This window comes from Schistocerca nitens, chromosome 1 (genome assembly GCF_023898315.1).
Source record: "Schistocerca nitens isolate TAMUIC-IGC-003100 chromosome 1, iqSchNite1.1, whole genome shotgun sequence".
NCBI lineage: Eukaryota > Metazoa > Arthropoda > Insecta > Orthoptera > Acrididae > Schistocerca > Schistocerca nitens.
In genome coordinates this window covers 644860868-644883529 of record NC_064614.1, presented here as the reverse complement: position 1 = coordinate 644883529, position 22662 = coordinate 644860868, and the positions used below count along the sequence as shown (strand labels likewise).

At 44.0% G+C, this 22662-nt stretch overlaps 1 protein-coding gene across 1 annotated transcript in view; it reads left to right on the top strand.

Annotated features, from left to right (window-relative positions):
• Positions 1 to 22662, top strand: part of LOC126258437 (long-chain fatty acid transport protein 4-like) — a 318264-nt gene that overhangs the window by 197301 nt on the left and 98301 nt on the right. Inside the window, exon 2 of the mRNA XM_049955644.1 lies at positions 14271 to 14421. Within this exon, the coding sequence (XP_049811601.1) occupies positions 14271 to 14421 (151 nt within the window). The remainder of the gene's footprint in view (positions 1 to 14270; positions 14422 to 22662) is intronic.

Sequence of the window (22662 nt, the reverse complement as noted above, 5' to 3'; positions counted from 1 at the left end):
CTTCAACACCTGACCTGGTGCCCAGGGGAAAATAAGCACAAATGGCTTGCTCTTGCCACATGTACGTGGAAGTACAACCCAACCTAAAGACATACCAAGTGTAATAGCTAATTAACCTGAAAATGAGATAAATATTGATTAATGTTGTTCAGTACACTGTCCTCAGTCACCAACAGAAATATCTGCACGTATACCCGTTTCACCCTTATATAGTAAGCTAAATCGGACGGATTACATTCAGTGGGAGTTAGAAGTAGTCCCCTATAATGAATCTGTGGAGCCGTAAGACTAAAGTAATGCGACGAGTGGCGCCTGCTATTAAGTAACAGCGTTATCACCTTAGGTTAGATTTTACCCCATGTTTCCCAAAATTCATGTCTAGATAAAATACCCCTGAATCACACATAAGACATTTCGCAATAAAAAAGGGCGAGATCCCCAAAAAAAGGAAACACCTTGTATCCCCTCCTCCAAACAAAGGCAAAAATACACTCTTTTCTTTGTGGCATTGGAGCAAACAGCGGTAAATGATCCTTGGCAACTCGAGAGCTCAAAATATTTTACAGAAATCTGTTCCCGACAGTCTGTCATGACACTCATCCTGTGGCTCTGCCAATGTTTGAGCTGTTGAAATTTGTCTATTAATCCGAGCTAGTTGAACAATCCTACGATATTTTCGTGGCGTAGTCCTGGAATGAGCTGTGACTACTCTTCTCATGTCTCTATTGTCCTGAGTCTGTCTCGCCACCAACCGTTTTGCCGTCATTGCACTAGAGCTAGTTGTGTGTGTCGTCTGCTAGTTTGATGGTCCCAAGTCCCTCATGCCATAAATCGACGTTCCTCAAAGTCTGTCACACGTGCACGTTCTCTGGATGTGAAGAACAGATACCATTGGTGACCATGCAGCTCTCTTAGAATGAAATGATAATTAAATCAAGACCCTAAGCTGTCGACAGGCGTTGATATACATCAGCGGGGACAGTTGAAAATGTGTGCCCTGACCGGGACTCGAACCCGGGATCTTCCGCTTACACGGCAGACGCTCTATCCATCTGAGCCACCGAGGTCACAAAGGATAGTGCGATTGCAGGGATTTATCCCTTGCACGCTCCCCGTGAGACCCACATTCCCAACTTAATGTCCACACACAACATTCGTAGTACCCCTGCCCATTACACTCATTACTCGTGGCAGACAATCTTACCGAGTCGAGCAGTTATCAAGGGAACACTAGTGGGCCTTCGGTCCGAAAGCCCGTATCGCTGACCTTTAATTGAATGCTAACACTTGTTGATGGTCCAGCATTGAAATCTGCAACAATTTGCGGAAGGGTTGCACTTCTGTCACGTTGAACGATTCTCTTCAGTCATAGTTGGTCATGTTCTTGCAGGATCTTTTTCTGGCTGCAGCGACGTCGAAGTTTTGATGTGTTACCGGATTCCTGATATTCACGGTACACGCGTGAAATGGTCGTTTGGGAAAGTCCCCTTTTCATCGCTACCTAGGGAGATGCTGTGTCCCATCGCTCATGCGTCGACTGTAACACAACGTGCAAAATCACTTACGGATACAGGGTACTTATAAATGGTGGAAAAATCTGAATTTTTTATGGCTTTATTACATTCCATAGTCTTTCCTGATTACATTGATATATACATTATAGGGTTTCAAATGAAAAAGGTCCTATACATACCAAATTTTAAAGTTACAGTCATGTATGCCGCCACGCCCCCTTTATTTCTGTTGCAGAAATTAGTATTCTTTCGAAAAGAACTGTGAACTTTCTGTTTCCAGCGATTATACGTATGAAACATTGTATATGTTGGTAACAGTGCAGGTGTCTAGTGTCTGTAAATGATTATCTTTGCTAGTACCGGTATTTGCTTTTGTTTCGATGAAGCAGTTTGTTTGCGTGTTAGTGAATGTTTGTTCTCCAAGCGCTACATATAATTATGGAAGTACATATCCTTTAGCGTGCAATAAATACGAACTATGCCACGCATCAAGAAATTCAATAAAAGGAAATTCCGTGACAACCAGTTTACAAACAAAGCAAACCACACTGCTGAAAGTAACCTATGTATCAGCTCTTCAGGGAAGAAACTCCCACATGGCACGCCTCCTGGTAATTCAGATTTTTGTGTTAACAATGGCGCTGTTTGTAGTGGTTCAAATGGCTCTGAGCACTATGGGACTTAACTTTTGAGGTCATCAGTCCCCTAGAACTTAGAACTACTTAAACCTAGCTAGCCTACGGACATCACACATATCCATGCCCGAGGCAGGATTCGAACCTGCGACAGTAGCGGTCGCGCGGTTCCTGACTGTAGCGCCTAGAACCGCTCGGCCACATCGGCCGGCTGTTTGTAGCGGATTTGTTGTTGTTGATGTGGGCATCTTATCATCTTTGATAAAGGAAGTGGCGAAATGTAAACGGTGTGATGGTGAAGGCTGTCTGGAAGTAACTGAACAACATAGTAGCAGGAAGGGTTTAGCGTCAAAATTAGTTGTTCTGTGTAGATCCTGCAATAAATCGACCTCGAAAATGACTTCGAACATTATGCATAATTCATATGATGTGAATTTGAAGTAAGTGTATGCAATGCGTGCAATAGGAAAAGGAGAAAAGGCTGCTAAAACGTTTTGTGGTTTGATGGACTTTCCTCCTCCTCCCAGTAGGTTCAGTAAGTGCATAAAAGTACTTCTAGGTGCCTTGGCGTTTGTGTCTAAAGCATCTATGAAACGTGCAGTAGAAGAAACTGTAAATATTGGTGGAACCAGGGACATTGCTGTTGCACTTGATGGGACATGGCAACGTCGAGAACATCGTTCATTGGTGTTGTAAGTGCTACCTCTCTGGAGAATGGAAAAGTTGTTGATGTTGAGTGCTTATCTAAATACTGCCACACCTGTCATAGTAACAATGACGGACATAATAAACATCAGTGTTCTAAGAATTATGATGGTTACAGTGGAGGTATGGAGTGTGATAGAGCTCTAAAAATATTTCAGAGGTCGGTGCGCGTTTATAACGTTAGATATACGAAGGACCTAGGCGATGGGAACTCCAAAGGTTTTAATAAAATTAATGAGTTCAATGTTTATGGTGATACCTTGGTAAAAAAAACTGGAGTGTTGTGGAAATGTGCAAAAGAGGATGGGTGCTAGATTGAGGTAGCTACGAAAAGAAATTACAGGAAAATTGCTATCTGATGGAAAATCTCTGTCCGGCCGAGGCAGATTGACAGAAGCTGAAACAGACCTCCTTCAGAGTTATTATGGACTGGCCATTAGACTAACTGCACCTCTGAATGATGTTACTGCAATGAGAAAACTGTATGGGCCACTTACTTTCATAAGTTGTCCACAGATAACCATCATGTACATGGACTTTGCCCTAAAGGAGCAGATTCTTGGTGTGGTTACCAAAAAGCAAAAGAAAGTGGTCAAATATACCATTATAAGCATTCTCTTCCTGAGCCTGTTATGAATGAAAAAAAAAATGGCTCTGAGCACTATGGGACTTAACATCTATGGTCATCAGTCCCCTAGAACTTAGAACTACTTAAACCTAACTAACCTAAGGACAGCACACAACACCCAGCCATCACGAGGCAGAGAAAATCCCTGACCCCGCCGGGAATCGAACCCGGGAACCCAGGCGTGGGAAGCGAGAACGCTACCTCACGACCACGAGATGCGGGCGTTATGAATGAAGTAAAACCAATTTTTAGAGACCTGAGTGACCTTGTTTTGCTTAGTAAATGTCTTCATGGGGGCACTCAGAATACAAATGAAAGTTTCAACCATTGCATATGGGAAAGATTACCCAAGAACGTTTTTGTAGGACTAAAACCATTAAAAGTTGGTGTACTAGATGCAGTGATATGATTCAGTGATGGAGTGATACGAAGGTTGGAAGTCCTGAGAAATTTATGCATAAAATGTGGCTCTAATACGGAAGATCAATCACTTGCGTGTGACAGACAACGGGTGCATGAAGCTGAAAGATTCGATCTTCAAGTTACCAAAGAAGCAAGAGGTGCTAAAAGGAATGCTAAGGGGAAGCTTGAAGATGAAGAAATCCTGCAGGATGAAGACTATGCTTCAGGAATGTTCTGAGGCACAGTTTAATTGGACTCGTATCTTCATTCGCAATTTCCCACAAGTTGTATTTTTCAGAAGTCAGGTACAAATATTTCCTAAAGTTTATAAAGTATTGCTCCATTTTTTTCTGTAACTTCCAATAGTCCATACTTATGTAGTAGACATAAGCTTTATTGCAGAATCTACCGAATTATAGAAAAAATAACATTTTTCTTAGGAAAAAATTATAAAAATTAAAATGTAAGATGTGATATTTTTTATCGTTGTAATATGCATAATGGGTGGAATTAAATAGGTCTAGTACCTCAGCCACCATGTGATGCCTATCTGATAAAAATTTGGTCTCCTTCAAATGTATAACATTGGATTAAATGGTACCTCAATTTGAAGAAGTATTTTGGAAAAAAATACATCAGTTTCTTTGTAATTTTTTTAATAACCCTAAGCAGGTTCAAAGATACTCAAAATACTTCTAATTTGTTTAGAAAGTGTGCTGCATTACCTAATATCAACAAAAAATCTGTAAAACATATACATTATAAACAGTGCCTGAAAGAAATTGGTGTTGATTTTTACATAATATTGAGCCGGAAAAGTATCCTGTATCCTTAAATCTTGATAACCTGCCATTGTAGCAGCAGTAGCTGATCTAACAACTACGAGAGACACTTGTCTTACAGAGGCGTGCCGACCGCAGCGCTGTATTCTCCCTGTTTACATGTCTCTATATTTGAATTCGCATGCCTATAGCAGTTTCTTTGGCTGTTCGGTGTAAATTGTAACACGGACGTAACACGGATTCGTGCATGTGTGTTACAGAGACAGTCATCTTCAAATGCGGTACTTATTTGCAGCAAATAACATTAAATTAAGACTATTTAATACAATGTAGTGAGTAGAAGAAAACAGGCATTTCATTTATCAAACTTTATAAAGACAAATACAATTATTGACTCAAGTCATTCCACTCAAGGTGAAACTAACAGCACTTCGCCATGCAACTATAGTGTAGCAACTGTTAGAGTGCTCAGGTTGGCAGCAATCTGAAATGAGACTACAACCAACATGAAATGTTCCGAATGGTAGCAACATGTGGCAATCAGTACCTTGGGGCTGCCGACAAGCTTCTCGCGTATCTACTATAAAATGATACTGTCAATAACAAAAATGACCAATAATTATGGAAGTGCAGTTTCACAGTGCTCTTCAAGCTACAAAGAACAGTCTAGGTTTATTTAGAATTGTCTCGATGTACTTACCATCGTGTAAATGGCTTATCACGAACAGCGAAAGTTTACCCAACGTGTTGTGGGTGTTCATTGCAACTACAGTGTGATTAATATTACACTGTACTTGACAGCTAAGAATACATGTTGCCTGTATGTGACTGGGCCAATCATATCTTGCAGTCTAGCGCACAAACTCTGCACAGCTGCCATCTGCCCTGTATGCGCTCTGTTACAATTGTCGGCGCGCCATTACAGGTGGCAACGCAGTGCAAAAAAAAAAAAAAAAAAAAAAAAAAAAAAAAGGTTCAAATGGCTCTGAGCACTATGGGACTCAACATCTTAGGTCATAAGTCCCCTAGAACTTAGAACTACTTAAACCTAACTAACCTAAGGACATCACACACACCCATGCCCGAGGCAGGAAACGAACCTGCGACCGTAGCAGTCCCGCGGTTCCGGACTGCAGCGCCAGAACCGCTAGACCACCGCGGCCGGCCAACGCAGTGCATCCCTTTCGTTGACTGGTGGGTACAGAGTAATTCTAGTCGCACTACTGTGAGAATCTGTTTCACATTGAAATCAAAGATTTCGCAGTTAGAAGACGCAATATGGGTTGTATATATCTGAATAAGTGCAAATATAAGCCAAAATAGTACATCACAAAAAACATTAATTAAATATTTTTATGTTTAAATTTACCGGTAAAGAATAAATACTTACCATTTACAATTGTTGGCTGTACCTCACACCGTCGTAGAATCAAAAATGTTGGGTGAGCTACTTAAAACTTGAACCGCAGATACTGCGGAAATGGACAGTGCTACTGATGTGCGGTTTTTACAGAACGGTTTGGTAGTCAGAGGTTCATATTGTTAGTAATAATACTGAGAAAATGCATTCTTTGTGAAATGTACACTTTTTTTTAGATGGAACAATGCCTATGACTTAACAACCTAAAATTAGGGTAAATTAGAATGTCAGTGGTGTTTGTTGCAGGCATCTAGTTCGAGTCGTTTACGACATATCGTATATTGAAAAGTTCCCACACCGAAACTTGCACAATACTTGTGGTAGCACACACTAAAGAACAACATAAGTGCATACCCTAGTTATGTGGATTGTGGCCAGTAACGAGACAACTAACCATTACAGGTTGTGTTCAAATTGACCGCTGGCAGCGGCAATACATACTTCCAATCTCGTATGGAACGACTGCTGCACGCCGGCCGGAGTGGCCGAGCGGCTCTAGGCGCTTCAGTCTGGAACCGCGCGACCCCTACTGTCGCAGGTTCAAATCCTGCTTCGGGCATGGATGTGTGTGATGTCCTTAAGTTAGTTAGGTTTAAGTAGTTCTAAGTTCTAGGGGACTGATGATCTCAGCTGGTGAGTCCCATAGTGCTCAGAGCCATTTGAACCTTTTTTTGACTGCTGCACATGTGCAAGAGTTTCAGCGGAGATGTCCAAGCAGGCTGCAGTAATACCTCGTTGTATATCATCGTGTATAGCTGGTATGGCCTTGTAGACGACGCCTTACAGCTTTTCCCACAGAAAAAACAGTCTGCAGGCTTCAAATCCGTTGAACGGGTTTGCCTAGGTACAGATCCTCTGCGTCCAATGCAACGATTTGGAAACGATTCGTGAATACATGTTGTAGTACTTCGTGCACTATGGACCGGATAGCAGTCAAGTTGGTACCACGGATTCCAGTCTGCAGAGGAACATCTTTCAACACCCATGAAAGATGTTCTGTCAGGAGACTGCAAGACTTGTGCGCGTTCAGTGTTCCATCTACACTCCTGGAAATTGAAATAAGAACACCGTGAATTCATTGTCCCAGGAAGGGGAAACTTTATTGACACATTCCTGGGGTCAGATACATCACATGATCACACTGACAGAACCACAGGCACATAGACACAGGCAACAGAGCATGCACAATGTCGGCACTAGTACAGTGTATATCCACCTTTCGCAGCAATGCAGGCTGCTATTCTCCCATGGAGACGATCGTAGAGATGCTGGATGTAGTCCTGTGGAACGGCTTGCCATGCCATTTCCACCTGGCGCCTCAGTTGGACCAGCGTTCGTGCCGGACGTGCAGACCGCGTGAGTCGACGCTTCATCCAGTCCCTAACATGCTCAATGGGGGACAGATCCGGAGATCTTGCTGGCCAGGGTAGTTGACTTACACCTTCTAGAGCACGTTGGGTGACACGGGATACATGTGGACGTGCATTGTCCTGTTGGAACAGCAAGTTCCCTTGCCGGTCTAGGAATGGTAGAACGATGGGTTCGATGACGGTTTGGATGTACCGTGCACTATTCAGTGTCCCCTCGACGATCACCAGTGGTGTACGGCCAGTGTAGGCGATCGCTCCCCACACCATGATGCCGGGTGTTGGCCCTGTGTGCCTCGGTAGTATGCAGTCCTGATTGTGGCGCTCACCTGCACGGCGCCAAACACGCATACGACCATCATTGGCACCAAGGCAGAAGCGACTCTCATCGCTGAAGACGACACGTCTCCATTCGTCCCTCCATTCACGCCTGTCGCGACCCACTGGAGGCGGGCTGCACGATGTTGGGGCGTGAGCGGAAGACGGCCTAACGGTGTGCGGGACCGTAGCCCAGCTTCATGGAGACGGTTGCGAATGGTCCTCGCCGATACCCCAGGAGCAACAGTGTCCCTAATTTGTTGGGAAGTGGCGGTGCGGTCCCCTACGGCACTGCGTAGGATCCTACGGTCTTGGCGTGCATCCGTGCGTCGCTGCGGTCCGGTCCCAGGTCGACGGGCACGTGCACCTTCCGCCGACCACTGGCGACAACATCGATGTACTGTGGAGACCTCACGCTCCACGTGTTGAGCAATTCGGCGGTACGTCCACCCGGCCTCCTGCATGCCCACTATACGCCCTCGCTCAAAGTCTGTCAACTGCACATACGGTTCACGTCCACGCTGTCGCGGCATGCTACCAGTGTTAAGACTGCGATGGAGCTCCGTATGCCACGGCAAACTGGCTGACACTGACGGCGGCGGTGCACAAATGCTGCGCAGCTAGCGCCATTTGACGGCCAACACCGCGGTTCCTGGTGTGTCCGCTGTGCCGTGCGTGTGATCATTGCTTGTACAGCCCTCTCGCAGTGTCCGGAGCAAGTATGGTGGGTCTGACACACCGGTGTCAATGTGTTCTGTTTTCCATTTCCAGGAGTGTATGAAAAACGGGGCTATGAGCCGATGGTTCACTATCTCACACCACACGTTTACACTTTATGGATGCTGTCGTTTCATCTGACGAAGCTATATATATATATATATATATATATATATATATATATATATATATATATATATATATATATATAGAGAGAGAGAGAGAGAGAGAGAGAGAGAGAGAGAGAGTTTCCTGGCTTATGGTTCAAATGGCTCTGAGCACTATGGGACTCAACTGCTGAGGTCATTAGTCCCCTAGAACTTAGAACTAGTTAAACCTAACTAACCTAAGGACATCACAAACATCCATGCCCGAGGCAGGATTCGAACCTGCGACCGTAGCGGTCTTGCGGTTCCAGACTGCAGCGCCCTTAACCGCACGGCCACTTCGGCCGGCGGTTCCTGGCTTAATTCTCATGTACAAAAGTTGACACAATTCTCGTAATCGTTTCAAATGGCTCTGAGCACTATGGGACTCAACTGCTGAGGTCATTAGTCCCCTAGAACTTAGAACTAGTTAAACCTAACTAACCTAAGGACATCACAAACATCCATGCCCGAGGCAGGATTCGAACCTGCGACCGTAGCGGTCTTGCGGTTCCAGACTGCAGCGCCTTTAACCGCACGGCCACTTCGGCCGGCATAATCGTTTCCATGTGGCTCTTGATGGAGAGATACGTGATAGGGATCGAACCTTTGTTGACCGACGTAAGACACTTGACCGAGTCACGCCACTTCCTCGCTGGATCGCGCGGGAGCTAACGTGCGGATCGACTGCAAGAGTAGCAAGAACATTAATCGTCCTCTCTTCTGTCGTCATTTGTTTCCTTCTGTTACGTTGTCTAGGCGTTACACCACCACTTTCACGTAAATGGTTGGAGAGCTTGGTAAATAATTGCCGGGATGGTTGACGTCAATTGGAATATCTTGCCGCATACACCGTACGAGAATGAACTGCATTCTTCTTACATTCTTCGTACACAATGAGCATGTCGGCTTTTTCTGCATTGGTAAACCCCATCTTTAACTCCTTACCTACTGCTTGGGCTATCGCACACTGACTGACTAGCAAGTCGCAGTGCACTCGAGTAACGCAAAGGCACACTGTAAGTAAACACAACAACATCGTATCTACGTAGCAACTACGAAGGTTGAATGGAACAAACATGTGTCGGTATGGAAACTTTACAAAATACGATATCTCGTAAACGTCTCGCACTAGAAGCAAGAAATGGCACTGAAATTCTAATGTGCCCTAATTCTGGTTTCTTAATGTGAATAGGCATTGTTCCATTTAAAAAATGTATGTTTGTACAAAAAATACACTTTCTAAATATTACTACAATTTGTTTATTGGCTAACAATACGAGCCCTGACTACCAATCCAGTCTGTGGAAACCATAGATCAATAGCACTTTCATTTCCGCAATATTTGCGGTGCATAGGTGTTTAGCTCTGTATGCTGGAAGAATGATAATAGGCGTGCGAAAAGTTGGCCGGTCACCTCAGGGGCGAAACTGGGTGCAGGGGCAGATGCACCTGTCGCTGCAGGATGGCGGGTCTTAATAGGAGGAAGGCTCTCTTTTTTGTCTTCCAGGGCTGGCAACTTATGGACGTGTGTGCCTCGTACCGATCAGCTGCTGTGGCATGAATTTCTGGAAGTAACATGAATTCGTGAGTGTGCATTAGACAGGCTGTCGTCTTTAAATGCGGTACGTATTTGTAGCAACGAATGTGAAATTAAGTGAAGGCTGTTGTAATACAATGCACTGAGTAGGAGGAAGACGACATTCAAAGCATGTAGTAAACATTTGTGGTCGTCTCATGTTATGTAATGAATTTTAATATAATTGCAGTTACTGTTATTAATCCATTAATCATCCTATCACACACACAACACTATACCACATCGTCAGGCAACTACAGTGTCACAACTTTTGGGTGGCAGCAGTACGACCGACATGAAGAGTTCTGAATGGTGCCGGTTTTTAACGGTCAGTACTTGGTAGGGGGGGGGGGGGGGGCTGCGGGCAATAACTGGTCTACTGGGGACATATTAATTTATGTTGGTTACCAATTAACAACAAGCTCGATATGCACTTGCGTCCAAGTTGCCACTCCACGATGTCAGTATTGGCTCTCTAGCAAAAATGTTTTGACTTCTATGTACTCGAGAACGGGCACATGTTGTTGCTGATGTAAGACTACGTCAAACGCGCCAACACGGTCCAAAATGCATAGGTCACGTAGAGCCTTCGGCCTTCTCAAAAACGCCTGACCCCAACAGACAAAAATTACTAAACCTACTAACAGGCCGCACATGGGAATTACGCCCTCCCAGCATCGTCTAAAACAGTGTAAGGATTGTTCAATCCACGCCCACCTCAGTCGAGTCCCGGCACACAGTCTTAAAATGAATCAGCTTGAATCAGCGCACACGGTGCCGCAGATCGAAAATGCATTCTGATAACGATCAATACGTAAAAAAATCACACATGTGCTGTATTTTGTGTGCTTCAGTCTGAACATGGCTCGACGATTCACAGCTGAAATATCACAAGAGGAGAACAACTAGTTTGGTTGCATCCCGAGAACTTTAAAGAGCAATAAATAAGTTGTATACAAATTACATTTTAAGAAAAACGTATTAGAATAATTATAGGATATGGGTTCCACCTTTCTGCAAACACACTGTTTTTTCTTTTTGCCCAGACTTGTTCCAGCCCTGTGTGCCATCATTAGTGGGTTTTTGTTTATTGAAAACTGTAAAAAGTGATGTAAATTAGGCTATAACTAATTTGGTAAAGTGAAGGCTAAAAAAGTTTTTGTTCATTTTGCTTCTTACCATGATTTTACATTATATGGTTTTGCAGGACCAATTGTATGGTGTCCTGCACTGATAGCTTGTCATCTGCAAACCAAACGATGTAAATGTAAATTTCATCGGCGAGTTAACTCGCCTCTCGATTTTTGAAAAAAAAAAAACATAATTTTGAAAATCAAAATGTTTTGCATATATAACTGTTACTACTCACATTTTGTTGTGACTGATAGTTTTTCGCCGGCCAGTGTGGCCGAGCGGTTCTAGGCGCTTCAGTCTGGAACCGAGCGACCGCTACGGTCGCAGGTTCGTATCCTGCCTCGGGCATGGATGTGTGTGATGTCCTTAGGTCAGTTAGGTTTAAGAAGTTCTAAGTTCTAGGGGACTCATGACCTCAGATGTCAAGTCCCATAGTGCTCAGAGCCGTTTTTTTTATAGTTTTTTTAATATTCCAAGGACGCTGCACACACATAATAATGTACTTTATGTAGTTTCTTTCTTTATAAACACCTTTTTACTTCGCAAAATGCGGTGAGCACTATGTTGTTGTGTTTCATAACCCCATCAGCATCAGTTTGTTCCCGAGAGAGTCTGGCGCTGAATTTGACTTTTGTTTACTTTTCTCTCGGCGCTGAATTTGACTTTTGTTTACTTTTCTCTCTCTTTCTGTGTGTGTGTGTGTGTGTGTGTGTGTAAGATCCATTATCTGTTTTGTGTTGCCTTTCTGTAAAGTTCCTTTTAACGTGTTAAGTAATGAGCCTTTACAGAGTGTAGTGTTTTCATTTAGAACTTGTTTGCCTTCTGCTATTGCCTTCTGTACATGGAAGTACTATTGTCAGTTTGTGGTATAGGCTGTAGATGCATTTCAGTATTTTTAATTCTGCTGCTATTATAGTTGGGTGGTGGTTATGTGCTATTAGGTGATTACCAAATGTGCTATGTATGCTGTTACTTTGTAGTGCTCTGAGGTGTTCTGAGTATCTTGTTTTAAAGTTCCTGCATGTTTGTCCTATGTACACTGAGTGACAGGTTGCATGTGAGTTCACGTATTCCTGATTTGTTACATTTATCTGTGGGCGTCTCCTGTGTTCTGAGCGTTTTCTGTGTAGAACTGTCTGTCCTGTCTCCTATTTGAAGTCCCTGTTTCTTCAATAAGTTGCCTGTTCCGTGGACAATTTTGTTATTGTAGGTAAGTATGTGCCATTTTGTTAAATTTGTCTGTTGTACTGTTGTGTCTCACATGTGGTCGTGTTGATCTGTGTTGTGTAATGTTTTGTGTGTGTGTTGTGCTACCATTCCTTTTCTGTTTACAAGTTCGTTGGTTTAATTTCTCTGTAACCATTTTCCTGTGCTATGGGTTTTATTGTGTTTAGCTCCAGTGTGTAATTCTGTTTGCTTATGGGTGTTCTGTTCAATCTGAGGAGCATGAATCTGAAGCTTGGTTGCTTGTGTACCACGCTCGCTAACGTTACTCTTATGGGCTGCCACTGTACGGTCCGCAGTTCGTGGTTTGGTGGCTAGCGTTGCTGCCGCTGGATCACGGGGTCCCCGGTTCGATTCCCGGCCGGGTTGGAGATTTTCTCTGCCCAGGAACTGGGTGTTTGTATTTCCTCATAATTCCATCTTCATTATTATTCGTGACAGTGACTAGATTGGATTGTGAAAAGCTTTGGATTGTGAAAAACTTTGGACTGTGAAAAACTATGGACTGTGTAAAAATTGGGACTTCGTACGGGCGCTGATGACCAGTTGAGCGCCCCACAAATCAAACCACCACCACCACCACCACCACCACCATCATCATCATCATCCGCTGCAGGCTCTTCGTTCATTTCCGCGGGGAGTAGCCGGGCGGTCTGAGGCGCCTTGCCACGGTTCGCGCGGCTGCCCCCGTCGGAAGTTCGAGGAGTCCTCCCTCGGGCGTGGATGTGTATGTTGTCTTTAGAGTCAGTTAGTTTAAGTTAGATTAAGTAGTGTGTAAGCCTAGGGACCGATATCCTCAGCAGTTTGGTCCCATAAGAACTTACCACAAATTTACAAAAATTTTTCCTGGTTCATTCAACCTTGCTGACTGCTGTTCATTGGCGAGGACGGCTGGAATTTACACGCCGTTAGCTCAGCTGGACGTCCAGTGGGCAGCGACAGCTAGCCTTTTCAGATGAACCACGTTTTATACTCCTTAGAAGAGAGACAGTTGGTGTGTACGGCGTGAAACGTCTAAAATCAAACACTCTACATGCGTTATGGTGTGTATGCATATAGCGGTGGTCATGTTCCCCAGAGATAGATGCAGTTTGTTTTTCCTCGGCTCGATGGCATCTGCCAACATGACAAAGCAACGTGTCGCACAGCTCGCAATGTACGTGCATGCTTCGAAGAACACCAGGATGAGTTTACGCACTCCTCTGGTCACCGAACTCTCCAGAATTAAATCCCAACCGAAAATCTCTGGGATCACTTCGAACGGGCTGTTCACGCCCTGGATCCGCAACCGAGAAATCTATCGCAGCTCGTCACAGCAGTGCAGTCGGCATGGCGCCACATCCCTGTCGGTACCTTCCAGAATATTATTGGCGGTCTTTCTGCACGTCTCGCAGCGGTCCATGCTGCAAAAGGTGTTTATTCAGGCTTTTGACGGGTGGTCACGTTAATGTGACGGACAACTATGCCTTGACTGGATTGCACAGCACAATTCATTATGTAATTTCATTATGTAATTCATTTTTACATTATGTAATTTTTATTGTGTATTTCATTATGTAACTCTTCTAGAGGCACGATTTACATTTTATTAATTGAGGAACCATTACAGTAATCGTACTGAAGTTGTTGACGTAAAAGCTTTCTAACAAAGGGAAACTTACATTCTTTTGTAAATAATTTAATCCTCGTTGTGTTGCAGGGGCATGTATCGCTTCGTCCTAATGCAGATTCAAACGAAGAGGATGATGAGGAACAACTGCTCTGTCGTTTCGGAATTCGATGCACTTGTTCAGAAGCATCCAGACAAGCCGTGTTTCATGTTCCAAGACTCTGTGTGGACCTATAATGATGTAAGTATAGCACTACGTTGGCGATTAAAAACAAGGCACGTACTTGTAAGAGTGATTGATAGTGGCTGTAGTTGGTATCTGTCCTCTTTCTCGCTCATTAATCTCATCGATAGTCACCGACAGATGTAACGTGGTTGTGGAAATTATATTAGGGGAATATTCAATGCCGAGAGAGGCGTATGACATACCGTTTCGAGGGGCAAACTCTAAACATCCCTTCGCATCATATTGCTCCAAAGAGTAACCCAGAAACGTTTATCGGCGAACCTAAAAAAAATTTTCGTCACTGCTATACTCATAAAATGAGTCTAAATACGGGTAGCAACCATCGATTTGACCCGCGAATCAGGATAAAACTTCTCTCTGCTCCGAATCTGCGTCAGGAACTACAAAAGTCATGGGATAGCGACGTGCACATATACAGATGGCGGTAGTATCGCGTACAAAAAGTACAAAAGGGCATAGCATTGGCAGAACTATTAGCCGCACGACGCGAATTAACAGACTTTGAAAGAAAAATGGTAGTTGCAGCTAGACGCATGGGACACTATTTCGGAAATCGTTAGGTAATGCAGTATTCCGGGATCCACTGTGTCATCAGTGTGCGCGAGAATATCAAATTTCAGACAACGCAATGGCCGACGGCAGCGGCAGCAGAATTGGCGGAGATCTGTCAGTGCTTACAGACAAGCAACGCTACTTGAAATAATCACGGAAATCAATGAGGGTTGTAAGACGAACGTATCCGTTAGGACTGTGCGGCGAAATCTGGTATTAATGGGCTATGGTAGCAGACGACAGACGCGTGTGCCTTTGCTAATGATCGCCTGGAGCGCCTTTCGTGGGCTCGTGACCGCATCGGTTGGACCCTAGACTGCTGGAAAACCGTGACTGGTCACATGAGTCCCGATTTCAGTTGGTAAGACCTTGTGCTAGGGTTCAAGTGTGGCGGAGACTCCAAGAAGCCATGGACCCAAGTAGTCAACAAGGCACTGTGCAGACTGGGGTGGCTTCTTAATGGTGTGGGCTGTGTCGACGTGGGATGGACTGGGTCCTCTAGTCCAACTAAACCGATCATTGTCTGGAAATGGTTATGTTGGGCTACTTGGAGACCTTTGCAGCCATTCATGGACTTCCCAAACAACGATTGAATTTTTATGGATGACAGTGCGCCATGGCCGGCCGCAGTGGCAGAGCGGTTCTAGGCGCTTCAGTCTGGAACCGCGCGACCGCTACGGTCATAGGTTCGAATCCTGCCACGGGCATGAATGTGTGTGATGTCCTTAGGTTAGTTAGGTTTAAGTAGTTCTAAGTTCTAGGGGACTGATGACCTCATATGTTAAGTCCCATAGTGCTCAAAACCATTTGAACTATTTGAAGTGCGCCATGTCATCGGGCCACAACTGTTTGCGATTGGTTTGAAGAACGTTGGGGACAATTCGAGCGAATGATTTGGCAACCGTCGCCCGACATGAATTCATCAAACATTTATGGGACATAATCTAGCGTGCGCAGAACCATGCACCGGCAACACTTTCGAAGTTGTCGGCAGCTATAGAAGCAGCATGGCCCAGTGTTCCTCCAGTGGACTTTCAACGACTTATTTGAGTCAATGCGATGTCTAATTGCTGCACTACGCTGGGGGGGGGGGGGGGGGGGGGGCGCTCTCTTTGGGCTTGGAGCACTATGCGACTTAACTTCTGAGGTCATCAGTCGCCTAGAACTTAGAACTAATTAAACCTAAGGACATCACACACATACATGCCCGAGGCAGGATTCGAACCTGCGACCGTAGCGGCCACCCGGCTCCAGACTGTAGCGCCTAGAACCGGGCGGCCACACCGGCCGGCACTACGCTGTGCAAAAGGAGGTCCGACACGATATTTGGAGGTATCTCATGACTTTTGCACTGCGCTCTATACTGGCAGAGCACTTCGTAAAGTTGTTGAAGGGTGTCGCGGGTACAGAATAGGGACGTACTTCAATTTGCCAACTATAGAATTAGAGTCTCTTGCGATCAAAACTGATCCCAGAGATAGGGGATTCGTGTGATGTCTATATGAAAATTAATTCGAACAGAGGGACAGAGAACCAACTAGTGACAGCAACGTCTTAAAGCTCCTGCAATAAACAGACACGAAACTTTTCGAAACAATTGACGTACGAAAGAACATCATTGACTTTTTTTTTGAGTGATCCATCTTCTGACTGGTCTGATGCGGCCCGCCACGAATTCTTCTCCTGTGCCAAACTCTTCTCTCAGATTAGCACTTGCAACCTACATCCTCAGTTACTTGCCGGAAATATTTGCTGGATGTATTCCAATTTCTGTCTTCCTCTACAGTTCTCACGCTCTACAGCCCCCTCTAATATCATGGATGTTATTCCTTGACGTCTTAACAGATGTTCTATCATCCTGTCCCTTCTTCATGTCAGTGTTTTCCACATATTCCTTCCCTCTCAGATTCTGTGGAGGACATCGTCATTCTTTACATTACCCGTCTACCGAGTTTTCAACAGTCGTCTGCAGCACCACATATCAAAAGCTTCGATTCTCTCCTGTTCCGGTTTCCCCACAGTCCATGTTTCACTTCCATACAACGCTGTGCTCCAAACATACATTCTCAGAAATTTCTTCCCCAAAGTAAGGCCTATGTGCTAGTCTGCTTTTTATCTCCTTGTTCTATCCATCGTGGGTTACTTTATTGCGTGGGTAGCAGAATTCCTAACCTTCGTTTACGTTGTGATCCCCAATTATGATGTCAAGTTTCTCGCTGTTCTCGTTTCTGTTACTTCTCATTATTTTCGTCTTTCTTCGATTTGCATGTTCTGTACTCGTTAGAATGTTCACTCCATTCAGCATATGCTGTAATTCTTCTTCACTTTCACAGTAGATAGTGCATGGGGGCTTAATTAAAAAGAATAATGAATAAATGCAATAATTTTAGTAGCTGTGTGTCCGGTTACGAAGTCTCGTAACCGGTTGGCCCTGACTAGTATTAGCACGCAATCTGACTGCATAAAATAAAAATAAAGAATGACAAGGAATTTGCATTAACACAATTGATTAATTAAGTCACCTGCAACTATAAAAGCTACGAAACAACGGAGTACAAGTGTAATTGTTCTGTGTGTGGTAGTGTGACTCAACGTACATGTATCTGGCTCGGTTCTTCCTCAATACGACAAAATATTTTAAACACCATTTACAATGAACTAATTGAAAAACCAGAAATACTATAATCAGCGAATCTTATCTTTGAAATCCTTTCACCCTGAATTTAATCCCACTCTTTGAACATTTCTTTTATTTCCATCATAGCCTCTTAGATCTATAGATGGAACAACAGGGGCGAGACACTACATCCGTGTCATACACCCTTCTCAATCAGAGCACTTCGTTCTTGGTCTTCCAGTCTTATTACTCCCTTTTGGCTCGTGTACATGTTGTATATTACCCGTCTCTCCCTATAGCTGTCTCCTATTTTCCTCGGAAAATCGAACATCTTGTACGAGTACCATTTGACATTGTCGAATGATTTTTCCAGGTCGACGGATCTTATGAACATGTCTTGATTTTTCTTTAGTCTTGCTTCCATTATCAACTGCAACGTCAGAATTGCCTCTCTGGTGCCGTTATCTATCTTAAACCCAAAATGATCGTCAGCTAATAGATCCTCAATTTTCCTTTCCATCTGTATATTATTCTTGTCAGCAACTTGGATGCATGAACTTTTAAGCTGATTGTGCGATAATTCTCTCCGTTGTCAGCTCTTGCAGTCTTCCGAATTATGCGGATGATATTTTTCCAAAAGTCAGATGGTACATCGCCAGACTCATACATTCTACACACCAACGTGAATAGTCGTTTCGTCGCCACTTCCCGCAATGGCTTTAGAAATTCTAATGGACTGTTATGTGTCCCTACTGCCTTATTTAATCTTAAATTATCCAAAGCTCTTTTTGAATTTTGATTATAATACTGGATCTCGCATCTATTCTAAATCGACTCATGTTTCTTATTCAGTCATGTCATCGAACAAGTCTCCCACCTCATAGAGGCCTTTAATGTACTCTTTCCACCTATCCGCTCTGTCCCCTGCATTTAACAGTGGAATTCCCATTGCACTCTTAATGTTATCAACCTTACTTTTAATTTCACCGAAGGTTGTTTCGACTTTTGTATATGCTGAGTTAGTCCTCCTGGAAATCATTTGTTTTTCGATTTCTTCACATTTTTCATGCGGCCATTTCCTCTTAGCTTCCCTGCACTTCCTATTTGTTTCATTCCTCAGCTCCATGTCTTTCTGTATTCCTGAATTTCCCTGAACGTTTTTGTATTGCCTTCTTTCATCGATCAGCTGAAGTATTTCTTAAGCTACCCGTGGTCTCTTCGCAGTTACTTCTTAGTACATATGTTTTTCTTTCCAACTTCTGCGACTGCCCTCTTTAGAGATGGCCATTCCTCTCCAATAGAGCTGCCTACTGTGCTATTCCTTATTCCTGTATCTACAGCCTTAGAGAACTTCAAGTGTATCTCTTCATTCCTTAGCACTTCCGTATCCCACTTATTTGAGTAATGCTTCTTCCTGACTAGTCTCTTAGACTTCAGCATACTCTTCATCACTACTACCTTGTGATCCGAGTCTATATCTGCTTGTGGGTACGCCTTAAATCCAGTATCTGATATTAGAATCTCTTTCTGACCATGATGTAATCTAAATGAAATCTTCCCTTATCTCCCGGCCTTTTCCAAGTATACCTCCTCTTATGATTCTTGATCAGCTATTACTAGTTGAAATTTACTGCAGAACTCAATCAGTCTTTCTCTTCTCTCGTTCCTAGTACCAAGCCAATATTCTCCTGTAACCCTCTCTTCTACTCCTTCTACAGCCGTGTTCCAGTCCCCCAAGACTGTTAGTTTTCATCTCCCTTTCGTACTGCGTTACCCGTTCAGTATCCTCATATACTTTCTCTACCTCGCCATATTCAGCTATCGACGTCGGCGTGTATACCTGAACTATCGTTGTCTGTGTTGGTTTGCTATCAAATCTGACGAGAAAACCCTAACACTGAACTGTTCACAGTAACTCACCATTTGCCCTACATTCCTATTCATAATGAATCCTTAAATAGTAATACCATTTTCTACTGCTGTTGATATTACCCTGTAATCCTCCAGAATTCCTTGTCTTCTTTCCATTTCACTTCACTGACCCCGAGTATATCTAGATCGAGCCTTTGCATTTCCCTTTTCAGATTTTCTAGTTTCCCTACGAAGTTCAAACTCCTGACATTCCACGCCCGACTCGAAGAACGTTATCCTTCGATGGTTATTCAGTCTTTTTCGTATGATTACTTCCCCTTTGGCAGTCCTCTCCCGGAGATCCAAATGGGGGACTAGTTGGACTCTTTTGCCAATGGAGAGATCATAATGACACATTTTCAATTACAGACCACATGTCCTGTGGATACATTTTGTCTGTCTTTCATGCAGTGGTTTCCATTGCCTTGTGCATCCTCGTGCCGCTGGTCAGTGCTGATTCTTCCGCCCTTAAGGACAGTTTCCCACCTCAAGGGCAAGAGAGTATCCTGAACCTCTGTTCGCTCGTCCGCTTTCTTTGACAAGGCCGTTAGCAGAATGATGGTGAAATCTTCGGCTGCCAAAGCTGATAATTTTTATTAAAAATTTAAGCGGTGGCGGGGTTCGAACTCGGGTTCGAGGGCGTTTTGATTTCTAATCAAAGACGCAACCAGCCCCGTGACCGAACACGCTGAGCTACCGTGATGGCGCCCCTAGACCACGGTCTGTTATAATATCGGTGCCGACGTGTGGGACAAGAAATATGAAGAAAGGCAAGAAAATATTACTTGCTTAGCAAATTACATAGTATCTCAATAGTCATCACAACTATTTAGCTCTGAGGACGAAGAGGGGAGCACGAATAGAGGAAATTCAAAGGCATTTTCAATACTCCTTAGACAAATATGTGCCGAGCAACGTTTTGAGGCATGGGGGTTCCATAGCAGCATTAGAAAGTTGCTACATAAGCGAAGAGAATTGGCGTCAGCCGTAAGTAAGAATCGCAAAGGCTTAACGAAGTCGAAATGAGCTTAAAGAGAACAATGGGAGAAGTGCTCAATGAATTTGAAACCAAAATTGTCCCAACCGTTCTGAATAAGAATGTGGCGCCGAAACGAAAGATGATGTCGAGGAGGCCTTCCGAAATTGTTTCACCACGGAAAATCGTAATACATTCCTTCTTTGAATCATCGCATCTTCGCACGAACGCCGAAATGGCAGATACTGAGATAAGTGATAGTGGAATAGAAAATCAAACATTGTCGCTCAATAGTGAAAGGCATTTGGACCGAATGAAATACCTGTGAGACTCAATGGAGATCGTACGAATAAAGTAATAATCCGAACGGGACGGAAATCGGTGCATGTGACGTACATGTACAGGCAAACAAATGATTACAATTTCAGAGAAATTGGATCATTTATTGAAGAGAAAGAGCTTCACAAATGAGCAAGTCAAAACGCGTTGGTCCACGTCTGGCGCTTATGCAAGCAGTTATTCGGCTTGGCTTTGATTGATAAGAGTTTTTGGATGTCCTCCTCAAGGATGTAGTGCCAAATTCTGTCCAGTGGGGCGGCAGATCATCAAAATCCCAAACTGGGTGAAGGGACCTGCCCATATGTTCCAAACGTTCTCAATTGGGGAGAGATTCAGCGAGCTTGCTGGCAAAGATAGGGTCTGGCGAGCAGGAAAACAAGCAGTGGAAACTCTCACCATGTGGAGGCGGGCATTATCTTACTGAAATGTAAGCCCAGATGGCTCGCCATGATGAGCAACAAAATGGGTGGGTGGCTGACACTCAGATTGGTAACTCACTGCTGTCTGGCCCAGGCATGTTTTCGGCCTGGGATCTCATTGCTGGCGTATAATTGTCTTCAGTGACGAGTTTCGCTTCTAACTGAACCCCGATGATCAGCGAAGACATATCTGGAGACACCTGGACAGCCATGGGATACTAACCTGTCTGTCACCCGCCGTACGGCCTGACAGCCAGGAGTAATGTTCTGGGGTACCATTTCATTTCATAGCAGGACCTCTTTGGTTGTTATCCGTGGCACGCTTACAGCACAGTGATACGTCGACTATATTCTACGCTCCGTTTTGTTGCTCTTCTTGGCAAGTCAGACTGGGCCTACATTTCAGCAAGATAACACCTTCCCGCACACGGCTCGAGTTTCTACCGCTTGTTTTCGTGCTCCCAGACCCTACCTTGGTCAGCAAGCTCGCCAGTTCTCTCCCTACTTGAGAACATTCGGAACATTATTAGTATGGCCCTCCAGCTCGAGATTTTGACGACTGGACTGAATTTGGGACGATATCCCTTAGGAGCACATCCAAAAAATCTCATCAATCAAAGCCAAGACGAAAAGCTGCATGCATAATGGCAAGATGTGGACCAACGCGTTTTGACTTACTCGGTTTTCGAAGCTCTTTATCTTGAATAAATCCTCCATTTTTCTGAAACTGTAATCATTTTTTTCTCCGTACAAGTACGTCACATTTACCGATTTCTGTCCCGTTCGGATAAGTCCTTCGTGGTTCGTCTTTTTTTGTGTTAGAGTATATATTGTACGTCGCTGGAGCAACGAAAGGTGCCTAGCGACTAGAAGAAAGCAAGGTCATCCCCATTCCCGCTTTCAAGATGGGTCGAAGGACAGATGCACGTGATTATAAGCCTCTATGGTGACAAACTGTTGTAGAATTATGGGACTTGTTTTATGCTCTCGTATCTCACGTAGTAGACGTTTTTAGGAAACGAAAATTTCTTATACAAAAATAAATGTTTGTGCAAACATAAAACTCGTTAAACTCACATTTTGTTCGTCCATGATACGCATATCGCCGTAGGCAACGTTGGCCTGCTTTGTGCGGCTTTCCTTAACGTCAGTAAGCCTTTTGACACAGTTCTGCTCTTTCGTTTACTGAACAAAATACGACGTTACCGAGTATAGGACCAGATTTGTGAATGGATTCAGGATTACATTTCAGATGGCACAAAATCGACAGATGTAAAGATTAGTTACTGTAGGGAGTTGCAGGACGAGCTGCAGAGGGTAGGCGATCGGTGGACAGCCTGGCAGTTAAACCTGTACGTAAATAAACGGAACTTATTTGCTCGTGGATAGGCGAAAAAATGTCCATGACTATTAGACTACAC